This window comes from Heterodontus francisci, chromosome 19 (genome assembly GCF_036365525.1).
Source record: "Heterodontus francisci isolate sHetFra1 chromosome 19, sHetFra1.hap1, whole genome shotgun sequence".
Taxonomy (NCBI): domain Eukaryota; kingdom Metazoa; phylum Chordata; class Chondrichthyes; order Heterodontiformes; family Heterodontidae; genus Heterodontus; species Heterodontus francisci.
The window spans coordinates 87,937,334-87,963,420 of record NC_090389.1 but is presented as its reverse complement, the minus strand read 5'-3'; the positions used below and the strand labels follow the sequence as shown (position 1 = coordinate 87,963,420).

The window sequence follows — 26,087 nt, the reverse complement described above, 5'->3', positions numbered from 1 at the left end:
TCAGGTAGAATCCTTGAGCACAAGGTTAACAAAGGTCATGAGCACAAACTCCCCACACACCTTCAGTGGAGAGACAGTCTGAGTAAATGGTCATTGTAGTAATGAACCTCACTATATTCATTGCTCAAATTACCTTTTTGTATAACCTGCAATGTCCTGGAACTTGCTTGATTTAAGGAATTCTCATCTTCCTGATTTTTAATCTATGGAAACATGGCTAATTTATTTCTCCCATGAGATTGGCCAGATGGGATTGGTTAATTGTATGCATGGCTGTATAATGTTCCCCATACCTTTACCAAGCTCAGAACAGGAAAGGTGTACAGAGGGTGACTAATGTGAACAGACAACAGGGTAGTAATGGGAAAGGAATTAAAGACTGGAGATAGGCAAAACTGTCAAATTGAGGGAAGAGTGCAGGAGTTTTTCTGGCTGAGCCAGATGGACAAAAAGTTTTTAGGCTCAAAACATGTGGGAAAAAAGGTGGTATGCAAAACTTGCACAAGAATGAAACCACAGCAAATATCACTCCTGTTCTATTTATTGGCAATATCCTCATGATTACAGAAATTTGTCCCACTTACTAGAATGAATCTTTTAGGAAGTACAGTGAAGTGTTGTAATCTTACGCAAAGAAGCAAGACTAGTAACTTTGGCAAGTTGTCACTAGTACCAGACATGCTATGGCAAGTCTGTTCAGAAGTAACATGTTACTAATCTACAGGCAAAACAAGTGGATTTCTAATTAACTTAATACTGATTTTTGCATACAGTACTTCAAGCATGTTAAGTAAATCAATTTAAGAACACTTATAAACTGAAAAATCCAGATGCAAAGATTAAGTAGTTTTGATAAACCTGGTTATAGAATATTAGACCAAACTTACTATAATTTACATTTGCCAGTAAAAGTATTGGCCTGGTCATGCACTCTCCCAAGTATAGTTGGTGGCCATTTAGCACTTCATTCCCCTTATTCCAAGACTGAATCAATTCAAAGTACAATTCGTGGGTTTAAAATGGGTATAACTCAGCTGGGAGGCACTGTACAATAGGGAGCAGATAAAAGGAACAGGATGAACAATCCACATAAAGATGGCTTTTTTCAGGTCATCTCCAAGAACCAGGTTCAGAAAAATGGGCTTCAAAGAGGATTGAGAGAACATTGGCCATTTCCAGTTCTCACCTTCAGACAGAACAGACCTTAAAAATCTATTATCCATTTTACAATACAATTGTAAAACATGGGTCTTCAGACAATAAACTTCAGTATACATTAGTTTTTCCTTCCAATGTTACTACCAGTTATACAACAGCTCTGCTAATTAGATGCAGCTCTTCCTTGTGCATACAGGCACTATGTAAGGTGCATGAAGGAATCTTTGCTTGTGGTCAGAGGAAGGGGAAGGACAGGATGAAGACTGGTATCAAAGGCCTGGGTTTGTGGAAACTCCCTCCCACACTCAGCAGCTGCAGCTTTCTGCTGAAGTCTTTGCCCGGTCATTCTTGTCTAGTTTGATTGGTTCTGGGAATTCGTTGTAGAGTTCCACTTCAGTTTCCTAGAAAATAGATGAGATTACGTCTTAGCCTACAAATTAAAGGTTACATAGAGTAGCCAGTTGGCAGAACTAGTACCTTACTATAAAAGCACATTTGGCCATCAGTGGTTAGCATGTGTATGAACCTTCACCATACCTGCTGGGAACAGAGCCAAATAGCTACACAGCTGAAATGGATTTTGGCAGCAGTGATGAAGGAAATTGATTCATCCAAGACAGCCAAAAAAAGGACTGATGTTTACAGCAGTGACAGCATTTGGCAGGATTTAATTCAGACCTGATGTTACTAGGAGCCCACCCAAAGAGGGAGGAACAGAGTAGGCCAATGGCATGGTATTAACTAGATTAGTGATTGTGTTGATAGGTGGAGCCACAATGAATAGAAGAGTCATTAACCATGGCAGACTTTTATCTCAGTCATAATCCAAATAGGTGGATGCCCAACAGATGAACATGTAGTTGGGTGGTGATGACTTAAGACTCACTAGAAATGAGAACACAGCTAGGGAGGTTAATGTTGGGAAATTGAGCAATTAGGAGCTGGACAGGCTTCATGAATTGACTTTGAGGGCTGAGTGGGAAAGATTTTAAAAAAGGGGAAGGCAGAGATTTGGGAGCAGATTTGAGGGGTAGTTGAGCACCTGGCCTGATGTTTGGAAGCAAGGTTGTCCACATGCTCACCTTTAGTTACTGAAGGAGGAAAAAGGACAGGATGCTATTTGCAAGTTAAGTAATCAAAAAACTGAGATTAACAGGTACACTGGAATTTTATTCAAATTAGATTGAAAGCTACTTGAAGTGCAGAGCTCACAGGGAAGGGAAGAGAACAGGCTGACCATTTGGAAACTGGTAGTTAGGGGAGTTGAGTCAGGAACGATCAAGATAGGAGATCAAACACTTAAATTTGAATTGATGACTGTCAATCTTATCCTGCCTCACCTTCCACCAACATCTGAACATAAACCTTCAATGTGCAAATTAAGGAAGAGGTGCTCGAGGGGAGGTCCAAACAGCAAAGGGACAGTGAATGTTTATATTTACACATGTGCAAAGGACAAGGGATAAAAATGAGAATTGGAAGCATTACTGAAGTAGAATGCCACAACTGAAATTTTATCCTCAGCCGGGGTATGAACTGAATATTCTTAACTAGCTTTAGACAAAAGGCAAAGGTTATAATCACTGTATGGTGAGATGCCAGCAGAGCATGGGGCTCAGCACTTATTAAACTAAGTAGGAAGAAAAGTACATCGACAATTCAAACAGCTTCATAGATGAAGACTGCCAGCAAAAACCTGCCTCCCTGAACAATGGCAGATACTGGGTGAGGTTTAAGATAATGCTGAATGTATTCCAAGTCAGTACAAGTTCAACAATGTAAAGAGTGCTAAATCAGATCTGCTTGATAAACTAGGGGGAAAGTGACTTGAAGGTTGATTCTTCAGGTTGTTAGAAGGGGAAAAAAAAAAAGTGGTGAAAGGGGATCTGAAAGAGGACCCAACCTACATTAAATAGAATAGCTGGTAGTTTATTCCACAAGTTGGTCTGCAAGTACAATAGGCTGGCTACACATTGATCAGGCATGGGGCAAAAAAATTCTATGGATAAAATTAGATCAAAAGCAGATTTAGACAGCCAAAAATACAGAAGCAAAATAAGGGACAAGCAGTCAAAGTAGTATTAACAATTTAAATACCAAAAATGATGAATACAGTGAACACTGGGTGAAGGAGTGCATGGGAAAGGCAACCACTGCTATGTCCAGACTGGCCAAGAGTGTGGGAAAATGGCACACTGACAAACACAAAGACTGTATCAAGCCTGTGTCCTCAGTACCTTGCTCTACAGCAACGAGGCCTGGACAATGTAAGTCAGCCAAGAGTGATGTCTCAACTCATTCCATCTTCGCTGCCTCCAGAGAATCCTTGGCATCAGGTGGCAAGACTATCTCAAATGCAGAAGTCTGAGGTGGCCAACATTAGCATATACACCGAGCCAGCTGTGCTGGAGATGGCTTGGCCACGTGAGCTGCATGGAAGATGGCAGGATCCCCAAGGATGCATTATACAACAAACTAGTCACTAGTAGCAGACCCACTGGCTGTCCATGTCCCTGCTTTAAAGACATCTGCAAATGTTACATTGACCACAAGTCATGGGAGTCAGTTGCCAGAGCTGGCAGATGGCCATAAAGACAGGGTTAAAGAGTGGTGAGTCAGAGACTTAGCAGCTGGCAGGAAAAAAAAGTGCAAGGAGGGAGCCAGTGTAACAGTCCCGACGACCAATTTTATCTGCAGCGCCTGCGGAAGAGTCACTCTAGAATTAGCCTTTATAGCCACTCCAGGCACTGCTTCACAAACCACTGACCTTTAGGCACTTACCCATTGTCTTGACACAAGGCCAAAGAAGGAAAAGTGGATTTAAAGCAACACGGCAGTCTACAGTCCAGAACAGATTAATGACACTACAGAAGCACAAAATCAAAAATTTTTGCAGACAGGAAATGTTCTGAGGCCTGAAAAGGTGACAAGTATCACCCTGGTTTTAAAAAAAAAAGAGAAATACCAGAGATAACAGACCAGTTATCCACTATTGTCTGCAGTTGGGGCTAAGTGAACTGAGAAGGTATAAGATAAAGCAGATAGTTGTACAGGGAAAGTAGTTTTGGGCTTGTTTAAAGCAAATTAGGAAAGTTTACTGAAGCAGAAGGCAAATGGAATTTAGTAAACATGGAATATTTAGACTATATAGTGCCATGAGAACAGCCCATAGTATGAAAAAAGTGGCATACATGGAGGGATTGGTAAATGATAATTTGATTACTTTAAGATTAGTCAATGTCCCCAGAATTTGGAAAGGATCTACAAAGTAGAGATAGAGTATCAAATGTCTACAGATGACAAATTGGACTAGGGCAGAGTGGAGAACAGAGTCCAAAAAGGGAAAGATATTTTTAAAAGATTAGAACAGGCCACCCAGATTTGGAGCAACTGTGGACATTGAATGAGTCCCCTTTTGCACAGAAAACATGATTCCAGGCAGTGGAGACTACAGCATGGAAGTACCAAAACCCAGAGGTAAGCAACAGGAGGCACTGCAGGTGGACAATGTGCCAAAGAGAATCTGTATAAGCCAATAGAAACCAGGTAGTGAGTGCCATACTATCCTTACTGGTTTAAAAAAAAGTGAAGCTGTGCAACCTCAGCAAGAAGGAAAATAGTCAAAGTCCTGCCCACTGGGGAGTAGTACTGAATGGTATATTCAAATATTGGACAGGAGGTGTTTTTTTTTTTTTTTAAAAAGCAACTTGGATAATTTATCATATGCAGCAAACCATTTGAGACAAGGGACACTGATGAGTTTGTTAGTAAAAAAAATCAAATTGTATTATAAAAAGGTATATAGTGATCTATTGAACTCCCATCTCATGAAAAGGAAAAAGGCAGGAGCATTTAAAAAATATGGCAAGGGGGAAAGAGTAGTTAGATAAAACAGAAGGATGTGATCAGAGATGGCTCACAGCCCAATTCCTTCCCTTTTCTGGAGTTTGTTGCATTCAGGGCAGACAGATGGATGAGTTCTATTCAAAGCCCTAAAGGAAACTGAATAGTTAAATGACTTGTAATTTAGCTCCAATTAGTCAAGCTCTCCCAGATGCTACTAGGGCAGATGGTATGAAAGTTTTTTAAAAAAGCAGGGAATCAGTAGTAAGGATGGAAGGAAAGGGGAGAATCTAACTTGCCATATATCTATTCCTTCAAAGATCCACACAAGCTAGTTACTACAGAGTAGACTTGAATTTCACAAGACCCAAAAATTGAACAAAGCAGAAAACAGCTGACCAATTGAAGGATTAAGTTCCTATGCTGTGTTTTTGGTGCCCCTCATGAATGAAACACAAGATAAGCTTGGACAGAGAGCACCAAATAAACTCAGTTCTCTAGGTTAGGATCACATCTCCATCTGCTTCCTTAAACCTGGAGGGAAAACTGCTTGTGTAAATATCACAACTCAATTATGGTGGTATTGAACAGGTTAGAACCACCTACTAGTTTCAAAAGTTGGAACAATGATTTATACAGAAATCAGTAGAGTGCAGCTGATTGTACCTGTTTAAGTGCATTCCGTGCAATTGTTTGAAAAGCCTGTTCCACATTTATTGCCTCCTTTGCACTGGTTTCAAAGTATGGGATATTATTTTTGCTCTGACACCATGCCTGTGCTCTTTTTGCAGTGACCTGGAGGGAGAAAGGAGACATTTTAATAAGTCAGTAGTACAAGAAATGCAAGTTTCTTTAGTGCCATTTGAGGTCAGGGGTTGTAGCCTCAGTCCCTCATTACTGAGATTTACTTTTATTTCTTTGGATTTAAGCTCATCTGTTACCCATATTTATTGATCATCCCTAGTTGCCCTAAAGGAGTACCGATGGAGATTATCCTAGAGTTGCTGCAGCCCTTGTGGTATTAGTGTTAGCTAGGAGATTCCAGCATTTGAACCCATGGCAATATATCCAGATCAGATAATGTGCAATTAAGAGAAAACTTGGAAATGATAGTGTTCAAATTGCTAACTTTGTTCTCAGGGGTACAGGTGATAAGATGCTGCAGCACATCCTGTAAATTGTATATACTGCAGCCAGTGGCAGGGCACCAAGTGAACATTTGTCCTGGAAGGCATCAAGCATTGCTGTACCTGCACTTATCCAGGCAAGTGGTGAGTGTTCTATTACACTGGAAACTTCAGCAGTGTAGATTGTAGAGGGGATCAGAGGGTCAGGTAAGTCAGAGCACCCAGCCTCTGCCCTGTTGTAACCACATGTGGTTGGTCCAGTTCAGCTTCTCAAATGGTAACCTCCCAGGATGTTAATGGGGACCTGTGGAGAGCCTGCCATTGACAATCAAAAAGGGAGATGGCTGGGTTCTCTTGTTCAAGATGTTAATTATCTGGCATGATACCAGTCACTGGTCAGCCCATCATTTTTCCAATTTGAGTACTGGTAGTGTAGTGTACTTGCTGTATTGATAGAGAATGTAAATTCAAATCCTACCATGGCTGTTTAAGAATTTTAATGGTTAAAAATCTGGTCATCAGTAGAAGGCACCATGAAGCCAGATTGGAAAAAACTCAACTGGTTCAACATTCTTAGGAATGAAAGCGGTCGTCCTTAACCAGTCTGGCCTATGATTCCAGTTCCACAGCAATATGGTTCATTAACTGCCCTCTGAAGCAGCAGAGGGATGGTGATAAATGCCAGCATCAAGATCCCAAAAGTGAACACTTGCAGACAGAAATGGGTAAAAGTGCAAAACTTTCCACTTCAAAAAGCATTCTCTCAGCAACAAGCAGAAATTCTGTACAGGTCACTATAGAAGGGAATGGTGTGGCGTAGTGTCCTGTTCAGATGGTGGCTAGCTGAGCAGCCTATTAGCTTAGACATGCTAAAGGCATCAAGATAACTATGGCAAGCTGAACCAACTTAGTTAGCAGTGTATTGTATACAACAGTCGTGTCAAAAAAGGGACTATGCATACTTGTCTGTTTTCCAAATCTATCTTGTTTCCAAGGACAACAAATGGGAAGTTTTCTGGATCTCGCGGACTAGCTTGAATGAGAAACTCATCCCTCCAGCTGTCGAGCGTTTTGAATGTGTTGGGCGCCGTTACATCAAAGACCAGCACACAGCAGTCAGCTCCTCTGTAGAACGCCACTCCCAATGACTGAAACCGCTCTTGTCCTGCTGTATCCCAGATCTGAAGACAAGCACCACAAGGTTTAAAAATCCCATCAAACTTTAAAGCCTTTAAAATGCTGAAGGAGCTGAGTAACACTGCATTTATACAACAGATTGCCTCGTCTAATAGACATTTCCAAGAGATAACCTAGGATAAATGGATTTAAACTTTCCATAAAGTTAATAATCTAAGTCTAACCGGAGGCATTACACATCTAAATGAGGGAAAGTGTGTTTTAAAAACATAGCTTCAACATATAGCCAAAGTTTTAAGCTGATTTCAAAAGCACAAAATTGATATTTAGCTTAAAATAGAATTCATGCAATATCTCCAGTTGAACCTCAGGATTGAAAGTTATCGGTATCAAATTTAAGCCAGTCACAAAACATCTAAACCTGAAGGCTTAAAAAACCCCTTTGGCCAAGAGCATCTTAAAGCACCTCAAAAAAAAAAGTTCAACACTAGCATTCAATATCCATCAGATTTGTAACCTGTTTAAGCCAAGTGTATTTTTTACAACTCTAGAAAGCGTATGTGCATAGAGTGTTTATTACCAGCTCCCCTTACCACATCCTCAAAAAAAGGAATGGATCAGGCACAATAAATTCTAGTTTGCACCATGGAGTAAATTTGGGTTTTGCATTACCTGCATGGTCACCAATCGATCATCCACCATCACTTCCTTTGTTAGAAAGTCTGCCCCTATTGTTGCCTTATATTGGTTACTGAACTTTTTGTTTACATACTGGTTCATCAATGAGGTTTTCCCTACCCTGAAAAAAGAAAGTTTGGTAAGTGAGGGGTGCTGTTGCAGTTTCACAAATACACAATGCCTCAAATTAGTGCAGAAGCTACTTGGAATAGGTACATATTATACAGCCCTTTCACCTCACACTGAGGTGAGGGCTCTGGCTACACGTTGGTCCACTGGCATTCAATTTACCAGGTTTGCACCAAGATACAAGTCAGGACCAGTATTACCCAGGTGCTACATGTAAATAGACTGATTCAATTAGAGGTATTGAATTCTCAATGTTTTCAATGTTAATTCTGGTTTTAGAGTTTGTGCAGTGGTAATGAGATAAGTAGTCAGGATGATAGATTGAATTAAGCTAGTAGCACACTGTTCAGGAAAGGATTGCATTACAAAATGTATTCCACAAGAAAATCAGACAAGCAAGTGTGGCCTGCAACTGAGCCACAACCAGAGATCAAATACTGGGCCTAATCAGGTTAACTGAAAACAGGTTGCATAGACTAGACCTATATTCCTCAGAGGCTGTAGTCTTTCCTTTGGACACCAGCTGACAAGGTAGAGGGGAGGTGCAGATGCTAGGCAAGTCTCCTAAAACCATGCTTAGGCTATGCAGCAAAATTCCCTTGAGTATGAGATTAAGGGTTAATCAAAGACCTTAGATTACAAGAACTGAAAGGTAGATAGAAACTAGTAGAGTTTAGAATAAAGGGGTGCAACCTTAAAATTAGAGGTAGGCCCTTCACAAGGAATGTCAGGAAGCACTTCACACAAAGGGTACTGGAAATCTGGAATTTTAAAGTTGAGGCTGGAGTCATTTGAAAATGTCAGAGTAATATGTTAGGCAAGGGTATTGAGGGATACGGAACAAAGACAGGGAAATGAATTTGATGCACAGATCAGCTAGGGTTTAATTGAATGGAATATGATTAGATTAGATTAGATTAGAGATACAGCACTGAAACAGGCCCTTCGGCCCACCGAGTCTGTGCCGAACATCAACCACCCATCTATACCAATCCTACACTAATCCCACACTCCTACCAAACATCCCCACCTGTCCCTACATTTCCCTACCACCTACCTATACTAGTGACAATTTATAATGGCCAATTTACCTATCAACCTGCAAGTCTTTTGGCTTGTGGGAGGAAACCGGAGCACCCGGAGAAAACCCACGCAGACACAGGGAGAACTTGCAAACTCCACACAGGCAGTACCCGGAATCGAACCCGGGACGCTGGAGCTGTGAGGCTGCGGTGCTAACCACTGCGCCACTGTGCCCCCCAATGCTTTTGAAAGCTAAAGAAAAAAAAAAGTGAGCAGGACTGCAGTAATTGGACTAGTGTGTAATGTTAGACATTAAAGTTGTTTGTGAAATGGATGTGAAACTAGCATACCAAGTCAGATAAATGAATGGTCTTCCCTTAAAACTAATATGGTCCAGGGCCTGAATTAACTTTGGCAAACGGAGCTAAAGGAGAGGAAAGAATAATGTAGGGAGACTGGTCCAGTCTTGGGTGAAATGCAGTCAAGTCAAATGGGGTGTTGACATTGCAAGTGGCAATTCTTCATGGACCCTAGACAGCTAGATACCAGAGGCTGCTGGTGCCTGTGGAACTGTACATTTGAATCAGCACCTGGAGAAAAAAAGAACTGGAGATAAAGGTGAAAATTGGAAGGAGATAGAAAATAAAGGCTGGCTACCCAGCTGATGACGTATCAGGGTCGGGTTGGACTTCTGGGTCAGGCACACCACCACCTCTGGTAAGTGACTCCAATGTTAATGTACTTTTTGGACAGGAAAGGTGTTATTTTAAGCTTGCGCAGATAAGCAAAGTGAAAAATGGAAGATAGGTTAACTAATGGTCAAGTTGGGCACAGGAAAAAAAACTCTGGCCAGTTCAGAGTCAGATGTGGTCCTGTTGGGCTTGGGTTTATTTTGCAGACCCAAGCCAGCCTTTAATAGAATATGTTTCAAACTTTTATAAATGGTGCTGCTCACAAGCGACTGCAGCATTTAACAAAATGGCAACGTGGATGTAGGTTAAAAAGGGGATGGGAAAGGGATGACAACCAAAGTTGCTTTCAAATTGTTTTTTTCCCCCAATGCTTTTGAAAGCTAAAGAAAAAAAAGTGAGCAGGACTGCAGTAATTGGACTAGTGTGTAATGTTAGACATTAAAGTTGTTTGTGAAATGGATGTGAAACTAGCATACCAAGTCAGATAAATGAATGGTCTTCCCTTAAAACTAAAATGGGGACAGTGTTTTGTAGTTCTGATTTCAGTGATCCTAAAACACATGTTTTGGTCTTTACACTTGTGGCTTTGCAGCAATCTTGAAGGTGATCAGAGGGCAGAGACAACTGGAGCAGAGGAAGTAGACAACTTAGTCCCAATGGTCATTCTTGCCCAAATCCCATGAGAACTACAAATACTACAATTTAAGCTGAACTGGTCACAGATGAATGTTTAGGTGGAGCCACAGTAATGGGTAGACTTACCCTCATCAACCCTGTGTTCTGCACTATAATCTTAAATCTTCAAGGTTTGAATAAGCCACCCAGAGCTCTTGTTTATGAAAACCCAATTGCCAGGGTTGCTATCCTTACAGTTGGCAGAAGTTCAAGATTTCAGTATCAAAAAATCAGACTGTAGAACTGGGGTGATGTGCAGTACAGAAGTAGAATACTGCTGAGTATTTCAGATATTAAACAGAGGTTCTCCTGTGCTTGTTCAAGTGGATATTAAATGGTCCCACAGTACTGCTCAAAAGAAAAGCAGCAAGTTGTCCTGGTATCGGGAATAATGTTAGTGGGGCATGTAAAAAGTAAACAAATCTAACAAGTCACTGAAGCAAGCACTATGGTGCTACAATCTTTTAACTCCAATTGGAAACTTCAGCTGGTTGATCAAACACCACTGTTGTGGTGGCATCAACTTCAGTTTTAATGTGGGATTTCATAGACTTGATTTTGCAATTCTGTCCATATTCTCTTCCACCTCAAATGAAAAGCCAACTGTGTATAGCAACCAACTGACATCACGTTCTACTGTGTATAGTGTATTAGTCTTGAAAACAAAATGGATCATTCTAAATGAAATTCATTGTCTTGTTTTCTTTCATGAACTTGCCACCTTAAGGTATGTTGCAACACAAGGCTGTTGCAAGAGATTATGCTGGAGTTTAGATCAGCATAGGACACTGGGGGCATGCAAGGGGAACAATCCATTTTGGCACTGATCAGACTCAATCCATTTTATTATGCACCACTTGTTTTGCTGGTTTGAAGGAATGATGTCAGATTTGTTTATGTGCAGGCTGTAGCTCCAGTCACAGCCATGAGTTAACAGATTATGGCAATGCCTTGCCTTCATAATCTGGTTTACACATCATAACAGAACAAAGATCAAGCCCATATCACTTGGTTTCTCCCAAAATGAAGAAAATGCCAGTTTCCTTACTGATGGGATAATTTTCCAGCAGCTATTACACAGGTCCCTTAAGCTGCAGCCAAACAAGTATTCCAGCAAATTTAAAATGTAATGAGCCCAGAGGGCTATACTAACATCCTGTATTATAGGTGATCAGAAGCTTCAATTCAGTGATCATACTAAACAACTCTACTCCATTAAACCCAACATCCTAGACTGAATTTCATACCAAACACTGCTCCAACCAATATTTCTCCTTCAACCACTAAAATCAGAAACAAAACAGATCATGGTGACTGACCAGTTTGTCTACAAAAAAAATTGCATTGCATTTGTTTCAAATGCATTTACAATGAACTTTGTGGCAGAAATTCAAGGGTTGCCAGGCCTCTGCCCCCACCTCCCCCAGTCAGCAGCAGGGAATCAGATAGCCATTAGTATTTCACCTTTTAGCTCCAGAAGCCACTTCAGTGGCTTTGTTTAACAGGGGGTGGGGGGGTGGAGAAAGGCAGCTAGACCAGGAAGGCTGGGACATTTAGTCTGTACAACCAAGTGGGATGCATACATTAACTCCAGGTAAACCATTTTTCCTGTCTAATCAAAACCAAAAAAAAACAAGTAACCTGATGGGGAAAATGTGCTGCCTGAAGGCCAGTGGCGACAGATTAAAAGCTTAAAAAAAAATGAAATTCCATAAATACTCAAACATTTGCAGGGCAATTTAGAAAGATCCTTTTTATAGTGCCTTTCATAAAGAAAAATACTTAATTGACTAAAGTGTTGCAGTGGAGAGAATATAAGTGAGCAGGGGTAGGCCATTCAGCCCTTTGCACCTGCTCTACCATTCAATAAGTTCATGGCTTAACTGATTACTCCACATTTCCACCTACCCCCAATAACCTTCCACCCCCTTATCAAGAATCTACTTACTTCTGCCTTAATATTCAAAGACTCTGCTTCCACTGCCTTTTGAGAGAGAATTCCAAAGACTCACTACACAATTTCTCATCTGTCTAAATGGGCAACTTTTTTTTTTTTTTTTAAAAAGTGACCTAGTTCTAGATTCTCCAAGGGGAAACATCCACCCTGTCAAGACCCCTCAGGATCTTGTATGTTTCAATCAAGTCACCTTACTCTTCCAGACCTCCACCACCCTCTGCACAAAGAGCTCAACTTGAGTTCTAGGATCAGGAGAGGGACTGACCAAGTGTTTGGTACCCAAAGTCCGTGCTGACCATTGACTAGATACAATATAGTACCCAGACTATACATCTCCCACAAAGCACCAACTTGAAGGATGACTTGTGATGGTGTTATGTAGCCTCATCCACTGGAAAATGCCAAAACCCAACCCTTCAAATAGATTTGAACCTGGGTTTTGAAAGGATAGATCCTTGACTTCAATCCTTCAAAAAGGCAGCTGGTGTAAAGGCAGAAGCCAGTCTAAGCATGCTCATCTGAAGATCAAGATTGGATAGTTAATATGTACTATTAGTATTAAATTCCTTAATGCTCCTATACTAAATTCATGTCAAACAACCCTTAAACTCATGCCTTTTATTTGACTCTACAAGCAAAGAACTTGCACAATTCAGTTAGGTGTACTGTATTTAAATTTTGATCTGATCCAACTCAACCAGTGATCAGATGTACCAATAGGTTAAGAGGTCTTAATTCTCTGCTGTGTTCAGGCTATGTTCCTTGTTCATGGACAGAAGTCAAGCTTACTCAAGTCATAAATTGACTAGAACTAGCTACATCACATTGGTACTTCAAATCTACCAAGAGAAGTCTTAATATGGAAAGCAATTAAGGACATTAATGGACATGGTAGGGTCTCGGCTTTAAGAATTTGAGCCTCCAATAATTACATTTACTTGGAGACCCAAACAGGCATTGCGTATTCAGGAAGCAGTCCTCCAAATACATTTTCCAATGGCCTCAGTTTATTTGTGGCCATTTCAAGTTTAAAGCAAAACAATAGATCAGCTCAAGAGCTAAATGTTGAGATTTACTTCCACAATCATGTAAATTTTTCCCTGGCTTAACACCCAAGTAAAAAGTGAAAAGCTAGGACAGAACTCTGCTGTGAATGGCTGACTTCATTCAACTGACAGGCAATGAGCAATAGAAACTTCATCTCTTCTTCCAAGATTTTCAGCTTGCATAGTGACAGTGAAACGAGAGAATTATAATTATTGGGCAGTGCCTCAATTACAGAAGTAAACAAGCCACCCACACCCAAAGCTGCAAAGCTGGTAATTTTTCTATTCATGTGGAAGTGACAATATAAAACTTCATGCCTTACCCTGAATCTCCCAAGATGATGACTTTCAGCAAAACTTTCTTCCTAGATGTCATCTTTTAAAGCTGGAAGAAAAAAATATTTACTTTAGACAAACATTTGTATACAGGGTTGCCACTGAGATGAGTCAAGCCATTCATTGCCCCATATTTCTCCACAACGGAATGATCTCATTGTTATGGCCTAGTTCATCAAGCCAGGTCAGTCAGCGTCACTATGGCAAGTTGCAAAGTTGACTTTAATAAATCTGTGGGCTGGTATCAGGCAAATACCATGAAAACTGAGTGTCAAAAAAAACCCCCAACATGTTTGATTACAAGAAAGGTCCCCCAGGGAAGGAAATGCAAACAGCTCAAAATTTAGACCAACCCTTGACTGAATTTCTCCAACATCCTTTTACTCTCACCTCCCATTAACTTCAACTGGTTGAAAACAAGTCACCCTGACCCTGGTAAAATGAATACTTCTGAAACCCAAGTAAAATTAGCTTCTATAAAGCAATGACTTGTCAGTGGATTCAAGAACTGTTTAAATGCACATTGCAGGCTGACTGTCACAGCAATCAAGCATACCAACATGGTTGAAAGTGCTGCTGCACACTTGCCTGCTCTGAAAGGCTACTGAGCAATACTTTAAAAAAAAAATTAAGGAATTCCCACCAGTACCTAAATGAACTTAGAAGGAAAGAATTCAGTTTAAAGGGGGTGGAGATAGGGCAAGCTGAAAGTCCATTTAAGATTGCTGAAAACTGATTCAGGAGTCTGACTGCCCATATTCAAATGCAAGACCAGGCTGGGTCACTTGTAATTTTCTGGAAAGTGAAATTCTAGTTTAAAAAAAAACTTACTGGTTGCAAAGAGTCAGTTGAAACAAGCATTGATTGCAGTGTTTCACACTCAAAAGCTCAATTACCCACTGTTTCAAAGACTTGCATTTATATAGTACCTCTCAACCACAGGCTGTCCCAAAGCACTTGACAGCCAAATTACACCATTGAAAAGTCAGTCATGACAGGCAGCCATTTAGTCTATGCCAGTTCTCTATAGAGCACCATTTCCCCAGCTCAATCCCTGCAAGTGCCAAATATTTAGTTTTGAAATCAGTTTCTGGTTCCAACATTGTAGACAGCAAATTCCAGTTACTGCAGGCAACACAGCAAGCTCCCACAAACAATGTAAATTATAGTAATGGTGCTGGAGGGATAAATATTAGCCAGGGCACCAGGGAGAACACCACTGCCCTTCAAATACTAAAGAACCCTTTACATTCACCAGACATGGCTTCATCTCAAATAGTGAGGCACTCCCCCAGTACTGCACTGGAATGTCAGCTTAGATAACTCAAGTCTCCAGTGAAACTTTAACCCAGAAGCTCCCAACTCAGTCGAGTGCTGCCAATTGAGCCACAGCTAACAACTGGCATCTAAATAGGGTCTCAAAACAGCCTTGATAAAGGACTCAGGGAATTAGTTGTGAATGCAATTTATCCCCAGGTTATAAAAAGCAGTATCCCTTCTACAAAAAGACAACCCTGGCTACTTTTCATGTAAAACACTGCATAAACTACAATACTTTAGGGGGAGCTTACTTCCATTCAAGCTTCTGCTGCCTGTGCTTTAGAATAGCACCTTAGGAGTACAAAACATCTGACAAGCTTACTACCTTGAAGCTAGATTAGAAAAATTACCTTTCAGTTTAATTTTTCTTTCCTTCAAATCTATGGTATATAGAGCAGTTGCACCCACATTATGTCATGATCCAGCTTTGCAAATTATGAAAGTGCTTCCATTTAATATTTTGTTTTTGGAGACTTGTTAAAACTGAAGATTCCATGGATTTTTTTTTTTAAAACCAAGTTCACTGAAAAGGACAAGATGTTGGTTACCAGCACAGGCAGTTTTCAAAAATGTGCTTTAAGTTCAAACAGAAACTTGGCGACCTGGGGAAGATGTTTACAGAGAAGCCACATGTCAAGGTTCAGGGAGGTCAGGAAGTTGACTGTTGGGGTGTGAACAGTTTTGAAGACAGTTGGTGTTTTGACTGCCAAGGAAATAGAAACTATCCAGCTCACCTTTCTCCACCTCTTTGAAGAAACCCTCCAAAGATCCAGTGTGGGAGCTAAAATCCTTGGTGCTGCATCTCAAACCAGATTAAATTCTCAATGCCACCTGAAAATAATTGCTTTAAGTGATCCTAGTGACATATACCCAGACACCAAACCAAAAGGGGCAACTGATTGCCTACCATATTTTTTCCTTCAAGAATTAGGAAGTATTTGGCCAAAGTGTTCTTTTGTAAGAGACCTCTGCAGAGAATTAGTTTGTGTACAGGGTATTTAAAAATGGAACTTTCATATTTCAGTGTTAATGCTTTGCTACTTGATAAGTCTTTTGATAAACTGAATGTTATTTAAAGAAACCTATTGGTGTATTTTATTCTGGGATAAACAGTAAAGATTGACTATTGGTAATTGGGTAAACATTTAATTTGTGACCTGTGGAGAAGTGAGACTAGGGAAAAAAAAAAAAGTACATTCCTCCTGCCTCAGTCAACATAATTGGGGGCTCTGCAGGATAACCCAAAAGCTGATTGTGCAATTACAAGTGGAGGAAAATTATTGAAAAAAGTTTCTTGCACATTAAATACTGGAGTGTCTTTCTGGGGAAGATGTATGAGTGATGAGAAACTTAACATAGTTTAGACTTATACCAATTTGTCAATTCCTTTAGAGTTGAAGCCAAGAGTTAAGAAAGCTGATATAATTGAGGTAATAGCACACCATTTGAAATTGGAAGGCAAACCAGATGGTAGTGCAGTCGAGTTACAATTCAGTTGGAATTGACAAAAAAAAAAAAAAAAAAAAAAAAACTTGACATAGGAAAGAGCAAAACAGAACATTTGAGAATTAGAAAGCTGGAACTCAGCCTGAAGAGTGGCCTTGGCTGCAAGGAAAGTTCTGGAAGAATCTGACTGCAGCCCAGGTCCAGTAGAGAGCAGTTTAAATTTGTAGAAGCCCACAAAGTTTGAAGATAGATGTCAAAGCATTTTTCATTTCCTTTGAAAAGATAGCTAGACAGATGAAGTGGTTGAAGGAAAGTCAGACACTACTTATGCAAAGCAGGTTGATAGACAGAGCTTAAAGCTTATGCTATGCTTCTGCAGATTGAGATGGCAAAAAGACTATTTTGCTGCTCAAGTGGGTTTCTGAAGCAGAGGTAGAAATTTTGGAACCTCTGCAGACAGCCTGGACAGAGGGTAAAGCAAATTAATTTGCTAGTTGGATGTGGACACTAAAGAGGTAGAGGCCACAAGAACTTTTAGGGAAAACTCAAATTTAAAAATTCCCTCCCTCCATTAGCAAGAATGTATCTAGAGAACCAGAAGGTTTCAGTCAGTGGAAAGTAATGAGCTTGTTTATAATCCCAAACCCAGTCACCCCCACAAACCCAAGGAGAATAGAAGGGGAGAAGGTGAAAGGAAGGCAAGTAGCTGGGAACACCCCAGGACCACCTCCTCAGGCCAGAAAGGAAGATGCTGAGGGTGGAAGTGAGATCTGCGAGCCTACGTGTTACCATTGCCACAAGGTGGGACACCTTAGTGCAGAATGCTGGAAGCTGCAGGGTAAACCCATGGGACTTATTGGGGTACACAAGGCTGATGCAGAGAAAGGAGTCTGACTGAGTATATGACAGATCAGGCTGTAGCTGACTGCAGCTGCAAGGTCAAGTACAAAAACTGCTGTGTGGGGGAAAAACATGATACCTGCAAGTTATAGGAATTCTCATCAAAAGGAAAGTATCTTTTTATCCAAGTGAAGCAGGTAAGCCTATAGGTTACACTTAATACAGGAGCCACTCAAACTCTTGCTGGGGAAAGGCATGACTTTTCCAGAGAGCACACTGAATGTCATTCACTGGAACCTTGCCACTGGCAGGTAGTTTGTACCCATATCTTTGTATTAGTGCACCTCGAGTGTGACCCAATGCCTGGAATGGTAACTGCAGTTGTTCATAGTTTGTCTGTAGATGGAGTGGACTTACTCCTAGAGAATAATTTGGCTAGAGAGTGAAGGTAGAAGCTTCTCCAATAAATCATGAAAAACCAAGTGAAGTCAAAGACAGAACATTACAGGAAAAAAAAAGTTCCTGGATTTTTTCCTTCATGAGCAACAGCTAAACAAGTGCCATTGTTACAGGTCAGATTGGTACCACAGACAGCTCAACATCTAACTTTGGGGATTTGGATAATCCAAAGGAAATGTTTAATAAGTCTTTTCTGATCAAGACTCAGCAAGCTAATCCAAAGTAAAGTGGCACAATCAGCTCTAACAGAAGCAGAGACAAAGGGAGTTCCAGAAGGCTACTATATTAAAAATGATGAAGTAGAGACCTCCTCAGACAAGAATGGATGGTTTAGATAGTGGTACTGAATATGTATTGGCAGGAAATATGAAGGATAGCCCATTAAATTCCTATGGTAGGACATGTGGGGGATCTGGAAGACCCAATCATGTATAGGTTGACATTTTTATTGTCTGGTCTTTCCAAGGACATTGTGTAGTTTTGTAAAATGTGCCAGATTGTAGGGAAACCACAGCCTGCAATGAAACTAGCACCTCTAATTCCAATACCAGTTTTTAGGAAACCTTTTAGTAGGGTGTTGGTAGACTGTGTAGGACCTTTACTGAAAGTAAAGTGGAACACCAGTATATACCCAATCATGGACATGGCTATTTGGCAGAGGCCATTCCCTTAATTTCTGCTAAGGTAGTGGTAGAGAAGTATACCCAGTTCTTCACTAGATGTGGATTACCGATTGAAAGTCAGATCAGGGTTCCAAATTTTGTTTAAAATTTTCCAGGAAGTTATGAATAATTTGGGTGCAACAGTCTTCTGCATACCACCCACAGCATTAGAAAAAGGTACCATATGGTCATGAATTTCCTCATGATTGGGATAAAGGGCTAGAATTTGTGTTGGCTGCTAGAGATTCACCTTATAACTACTGGTTTTAATCCTTTTGAAGGAGTTTTATGGGCATGAGATGAGGTCCTCTAAAACAAATCAAAAAAGTTTTACAACAGAGGGACAAATCCTCTGCTAGATTATGTATCCATGTTCTGGGAAGAGCTCATGAGCCTGGAAAGTGGCTCAGGTACACCTTAAAGATTACCAACCATGCCAAGACATGAACATTTCAACTAGGGAGATGTTAGTATTACTGCCTTTACAGGGTGAACTGCACTGAAAAGCATGGTTCAGTGGTCCATATAGAAAGATGGCCAAGAGAATTGGTAAAGTAAATTTGATTGACGCTTTGGATAGTTAGAAAAAATGAGCTGCGTCAATACATTGAATCATTGCTGGGAGGATGATAAACATGCAGATAGTAGGGACAGTGGAGAGGGGGACAGGGGAGGATGAGGCAGAATGAGGCATAGAAATTCTCAAATTGAACCTACTACCTGGTTAGCTTACTGAATTGTTAGAGATTGGACACTATGCTTTCTGATTTAAATGAAGATTGAACAAGGCTACTCAGCATTAAAAAAGTCTATAGGGACAAACTAGGATGTATAACCTTAGCCACACATGTGACTTTAGGGGAATCTTTTCCTATAAAAAAAACAGCATCCTTACTGCTCAAATCCAAAGAAACAGGCCAAGTAAAAGCAGACTTCAATACATGCTGGAAAACTACTTAATTGAACCTAAAGCAGGAGCTCCAGTGATTAGTGTCTAAACTTGACTGTTCAACTAGAGATTCTGCATAGACTACAGAAAGGTTAATGCATTAATAAAGGCAGACTCCTATCCAATTCCTCACATGGAAGTCCACTGACAAATGTGGCACTGCCCACTGAGCAAGAGATTTGTTCAAGGGTTACTGGCAGATTCCTTTAATGCCAAGAAATAAAAGTCAGCCTGTGTTATACCAGATTGTCTTTTCCAATGCTGAGTGATGCCATGCAAGCTAAAAATGCCCCAGAAACCTGAGACTAACAATGCAAATGGTAGCAGTCTTCCTAACTGTGGTTTACCTTTATGTGCTGGTATACAGTGACACTTAGAACTAGAAGCTATGTTTAAAAAATTTACAGTTAGCTGTGATAAACCTTACCAAATGTGAATTTGCAATAGCCAGAGTAACCTACCTTGGGTATACAGTAGGGCAAGGACAAGTGTTACCAGGAGCAGCAAAAGGAAAAGCACTGGTGGAACTTCCCACCCAGGACTAAGTGAGAAATCATGTTTTCTGGGGATGTGTAGTTGTTACTGCAAGTTTGTACCAAATTTTAGTAATAGCTGCTCCACAGATTTGCTACAGAAAATGAAAACCAAGGTAGTGTTGGTCAGGAGTGCCAAAAGCCATTTTGAATGAACCAGTGTTAACTGCTCCAAATTTCATTAAGCCCTTCAAGGTAGCAATTGATGCTAGTGACTTGGGAGTCAGTGCCGTCCTGTTACAGGACAAATCAGGCAGAGGCCAGTGGGATGCTTTTCCAAAGCTAAAAATTGGGAGACTCAGTTGAAAGAAACCCTGGGTTTATTACTAGCTCTTAAGCATTTTGAAGTCTACATCTGCCACTAGAGAAACACTGGTATATTAAAAGGCCTGCTCAAGGTCACAAAAAACCTCAACCTGACAGCCATATTGGGCCCAAGCATGACCAGAGTCCCTCCATTTTCCACCTCACCCACCCACCCCCAACCACCACAATGTTCTTTACTTTCAAAGTCAATCTGCCAGAAGCTGCAGCATGAGCTTGATGACATCATAGAGACGCTCACTGTGCAGACTCCGTTTCCCTGCTGGACATCCTGGACTCTCAGCTCAGGTAAGCTTTTAAACTAAAAAAAAAATTACCTTGCTCGTGTCCCTAACTTGGACCTGCCCCAATCTGGACCCAACACATCATTGGGGTCAGGTAGCAGGCCTTTATGGTATATACTGATCATAACCTCCTAGCCCTTGTGGGAAAATTTAAAAACCATAATTCCAGACTATTGAGAAGGTTGCAAGTAAACTCAAAGATTATCCATTGTGGGAATAATGCAATTGCAGATGCTGTCCAGAATCTAACTTTGCTTTGAATTACAGGTGCAAAGATGGTACAAAACCAAACTATTAACTACAGGTAAAGAATGAATGAGAATGTGTTAATATTTCATCTGTTTCATTTTGTAATGAAGCATTCAAAAATGGTGTTTCATTCCTCCAAGGATGGAGGGTTATGAAATGTGCTTCCATTTAATATTTTAAGGACTTGTGTTGAAACAAGGGATTCCATGAATGTGTTTTTTTTTAAAAAACCAAGTTTGCTGAAAGAACATGTTTGAGAACAACTTGTGCTGGAAATCATGTGCTTTAAGTTCAACAGAAACCTTGGTGACCTTTATTTTATTTTTTATTTATTTTCATTTAGAGATACAGCACTGAAACAGGCCCTTTGGCCCACTGAGTCTGTGCTGACCAGCAACCACCCATTTATACTAACCCTACAGTAATCCCATATTCCCTATCACCTACTTATACTAGGGGCAATTTACCCATCACCTGCAAGTCTTTGGCTGTGGGAGGAAACCGGAGCACCCGGCAAAAACCCAGTCATGGAGAACTTGCAAACTCCACACAGGTAGTACCCAGAATTGAACCCGGGTCCCTGGAGCTATGAGGCTGCGGTGCTAACCACTGCGCCAACCTGGGGAAGATAAGTTTACAGAGAAGCCACATGTTAAGGTTTAGAGAAGTCAGGAAGTTGACTTTGTTGGGGTGTGAATGGTTTTGGAGAGTTTTGCCTGCCAAGGAAAAAAGAAACCACCCAGTTCACCCCTCTACTTTTTTTTTTGAAGAAACCCTCCAAAGATCTACCAGAGCACTAAATCATTGTGCTAAATAGAGAAGCTGGAAAAACCTGGATTAAATTCTCAATGCCACCTGAAGAGAACTGCTTAATCTCAGACTCCATATACCTGGATGCCAGACCCAAAAAAGGCAACTGACTTCTTTCCACATCTTTCTTCAAGAATTAGCAAGTATTCTGCCTTTGTAAGAGACCCCTGAAGAAAATTTTTTCAAGAGTGTGTAGGAAATTAAGGGCACTTTCATATTTCAGTCTGTTGCTTCATTACTACACGTCTTGATTAACTTTTGTTGTTTAAGGAAACCGGGTTGGTGTATTTCATTTGGATAAAGGAGTATATGATTGACCACATCAGTAACTGGGTAAACATTATATTGTGACCTGCAGAGAAGGTGGGACTAGAAAAGTGTACACCTTCCACCTCTGTTGTATGATGACTATTCAAGTAGCTGACTGGAAGATGGCCACCTAGTCTTTATTTTTGGCCAAAATATGATTGAGGGTGAAAGCCAGCCTGGCATGGAAAGAGTTGACTAGGAACAGTAGGGATGAGGCCATTCAGTCCAACTAGCCCATTCTTCCATAAAGCTTTTGATCCCATTTATCAAGTTTTTCCCCTCTATTGCCTTAGAGTCATATACAGCACTGAAACAGGCCCTTCAGCCCACTGAGTCAGTGCTGACCAACCACCCATTTATACGAATACTACATTAACCCCATATTCCCTACCACATCCCCACCATTCTCCTACCACCTACCTAGACAAAGGTAAATTGGCCATTGGAAATTGCCCCATCAACCTGCAAGTCTTTGGCTGTGGGAGGAAACTGGAACACCTGGCAGAAACCCAGTCACAGAGAACTTGTAAACTCTACCAGCAGTATTCAGAACTGAACTTGGGTCGCTGGAGTGCTGAGGCTGAGGTGCTAACCACTGCACTGCCTCATCAGGAACAAACTAGGAAAGTATATAAATTGAGTTCTGGAGACAGGCGAGGGGAGCACAAGAGGGTTTTTTAAAAAAGATTAAAAAGGTAGTTTGCTGAAACTTAGTCTTCCTCCTCTCCAAAAATCTTCGACAATCCTAACTTACATCAATATTCCAGGTGTCACTGGTTGATTCTTCTCCATCCCCTTCAAGCTTTATTGGTAACTGCAAGAACCTAACTGCTGCCCCAATATGATCAAGCTAACTCATTAGATGGACACCTGGTCTCCACTATCTGACTGCAATACACTAGACTGGAGACATTTAAGTGATACTGGCAGTAGCAACCTCAAATCTGATAACTGGTAACTTTTTTTTGTTAAATACATTGATGGCAGTGCCTTCCTGTATACACACCCTGCATTCAAGGGGAATTCCAACAGCTTTTTGCATGATTGATGTGATTACAGTTCTCTACACTAGTTGTACTAGACTATTGACCCATGACAGATATTAAAATAGGTAGCAGTTACAAAATTCAGTGTACTAGAGATATTCCTCAAGGCCAGGGTCAGAATCACTAGTTGCAACAAAGCACCCTGCATTTCCAACCCCTTGTGCACCCCCTCTCTGCCCTGCCACAAATGACAAGTGTACTTCTGCCCAGTAACTAGTTATGCTCTAGTGGGATCTAGGGACCAGTGACTGTACTAATACAGTAATCTCAGCCTCCAGGTGTGTTATCTTTTCAGGGCAGACTTGGATGAGTGAATTCTAAACCAGACAGGCTTATTTTAATATGAAAAAGACCAGAAGTTTCCAATGTTCAATTAATTCCCTGCTCTTTGTTTTGATACAAGTTGCATAAACCTTTGATATGGCTCTGCTTCATAAATCAACTGAAAAACATCCCTCTGCCTGACTCAAAACATGCTAAAGATAGCAAGGACAAGATAAACAAGGTTCGACTTCTGCTTTACCAAGCCGTATATTCATGCAGCTGAGGCAGTAAGCAAATTAAACCTCCAATGGCAAGTTCTCTTCCCAGAGGGAAGATAGTTTGAAAGATTTCTGGAATAATGACAAAATGTGTTGTCAGGGAGAGAATTTAAGACTGATCAGGCTAGTTTCTCAATTCATGGTACCATTCAGGTAAATCTCCTCTGCACCCTAGAAATGCTCAAAATGTCCAGAATTGTACAATGGTTAGGCTTAGGTAGAGTACGATCTAAAGTTTCAGTATAACTTCATTTGTAGTCTATTAGAAAAAGGATCCTTTACACTTCAACAACTTGTCCTGCCACAATTATAAATGAACCCCCTATGTCTCAATACTACACTAATTTATTGTGACCCTCTGTCTAAAATTTCACTTCACACTTAAATATTAAATTCCATCTGCCCATTTCACCCATCTCAGTCCTCCTAAAAATTCTAACTGCCACCATTCCAAGGTCAGAAGTAACCAGCATCCAAAATTTGTTCCAGATGGAAAGCTGCAGGAGGTTTTGGCCGAGAATGTTGACTCACTCAGGTCAAAGTGCTGCTCAGCTGCTGGAGAGAACAAACCTACAAGTTGCCTTAAACTGTTCTGCGTGACACCCATGCTAGAATTCCAAAAACTTGACAAACTGCAAATTTTGCACTGGTGGCAGATGCTAGGTAAATATACACATGGAGTTAATTTCTGTATTATTTGCACAAGAGTTTTCTACTGAAATGCCTATGGCCTAGATTATGAATTCTCTGGAGTGGTACTTACTCAATCTTCTGATTCAAATATAACCTGAGCCAAGATACTATTCCCCATGCTCAGGCAAACAAAAAAATTGGTCAAAGCCATAAATCTAGTGGCTTTTTAGTACAATACTGGTTAGACCACAACTAGGGTGTTGCATTCAGTTCTGGTCACTACACTTAAGGATTTGAAAGGTCCTTGAGGATTTACAATAGTACCAGGGTTGAGGGATTTTAGCTAAAAAGGTTAGGTTGGAAAAGTTGGAACATAGGAAATAGGTGCAGGAATAGGCCATTTGGCCCCTTGAGCCTGCTCAGCCAACCAGATCATGCTGATCTACCTAAACACTATTCTCCTGCACTATTCCAGATCCCTCAATATGTTTTTAAAAACATATCACTGTCTTGAACAGTGAGATTGAACCTCCACAGCTGAGACTTCCAAAGATGCACCACCCTGAGTGAAGAAATTACTCATCTCAATCCTAAATGGCCCACCTCTTATTTGGAGACTGTGCCCCCTGGATCTAAACACCCCTGCCAGGGAAAGCATCCTTTTTACATCTACCTTGTCAAGCCATGCAAGACTTTTGTTTGCTTCAATGAGATCACCTCATTCTTCTGAACTGTAGGATAGAAGCCCAGTCTCCTCATAGGAGAATCTGGTCATCAGGGATCAGCCTGGAACTTTTATTGCACTCCCCCCATGATGTATATCCCAAGACCAAAACTGTACACAATACTCCAGGTGCAGTCCCACTAAGGCTCTAAACAGCAGCAACACTTTACTCCTGTCCTCAGAGGACAAGTAAAGCTATTCATTAGCTGTTGGCACAAGAACTAGGGAGCACATTTAAAAGTTTTAGGCAAGAGATGCTGGGGACAGAAGGAATTGTTTTTAATAAACCGAGTGGTAGTAACCTGGAACTCACTTTCTCCCACCTAGATGAAAGATTTCAAAAGGAAACTAGACAGACTTGATAAGCATACAGGGCTATGGGGATAGAGCCAGGGAAAGGGAAGAGTCTATGCTAGCTCTGTAGAGCAATCCAATTGGCCTCCTTCTGTGCCATTAGATATGAAAACTGGGAGGTAAAGCACATAGCTTAGTGAACCTGCAGTTCTGAGCAACAACTTTTATATAGTGCCCTGAACATAGTAAAGTGTCCCAAGCCACTTTACAGGAGCAGATTTGAGCAAAATTTGACAGCCAGGAAACATTAGGAAAGGTGACCAAAAACTTGGTCAAAGAGGTAGGTTGTAAGGGGATTAAGCAAAAGGTATAGAAGTTTAGGTAGAGAATTCCAGAGCTTCAGGCTTACAACAGCTGAGGACACTTAATGATGGTATGAAGGGAGTAGAGGATGGACCAGAAGCCAAAGTTAGAGGATTGCAGAGTTCTTGGGGATTAGAGATAGGACATGTAACTTCTCTAAACTCCAATAGCCAGCAAGGCTCAATGTTTATTCAGCCCTTCATGGTCTCTTCTAGTAATGCTTTAAAAATCCAAAGTGTCCTTCTACTACCTTTTAAAAAGACTAAATTCAGGCATCTGTCTTACAAATGAAAAGCATTTTCAATCTTAAATCTTCAAAAAAAGGAAGCACCTTCATGATAGTGAACAAACAAGGCATTACTGTACTAGTAGGTAATGTAGGTCAGCAAACAGTGGTAATGGTACTGTAGAATAGATACAAAAGCAATGAGAAATGTGCAGCAGAGATTCACTAGAATCCTACAGAGCGAGTTAGAGGGTCAAAGTCAAGACTTTAATA

At 40.7% G+C, this 26,087-nt stretch overlaps 1 protein-coding gene across 1 annotated transcript in view; it reads right to left on the bottom strand.

Annotated features, from left to right (window-relative positions):
• Positions 1-523: 523 nt before the first annotated feature.
• The window catches only part of rab7a (RAB7a, member RAS oncogene family), a 43,652-nt gene continuing 18,088 nt past the window's right edge, over positions 524-26,087 (bottom strand). The window contains exons 2-6 of the mRNA XM_068052168.1: positions 13,789-13,850; positions 7,938-8,064; positions 7,091-7,309; positions 5,668-5,796; positions 524-1,559 (exon numbers count right to left, since the gene is read on the bottom strand). Of these exons, the coding sequence (XP_067908269.1) occupies positions 1,464-1,559; positions 5,668-5,796; positions 7,091-7,309; positions 7,938-8,064; positions 13,789-13,841 (624 nt within the window). The 5' untranslated portion in view covers positions 13,842-13,850 and the 3' untranslated portion in view covers positions 524-1,463. The remainder of the gene's footprint in view (positions 1,560-5,667; positions 5,797-7,090; positions 7,310-7,937; positions 8,065-13,788; positions 13,851-26,087) is intronic.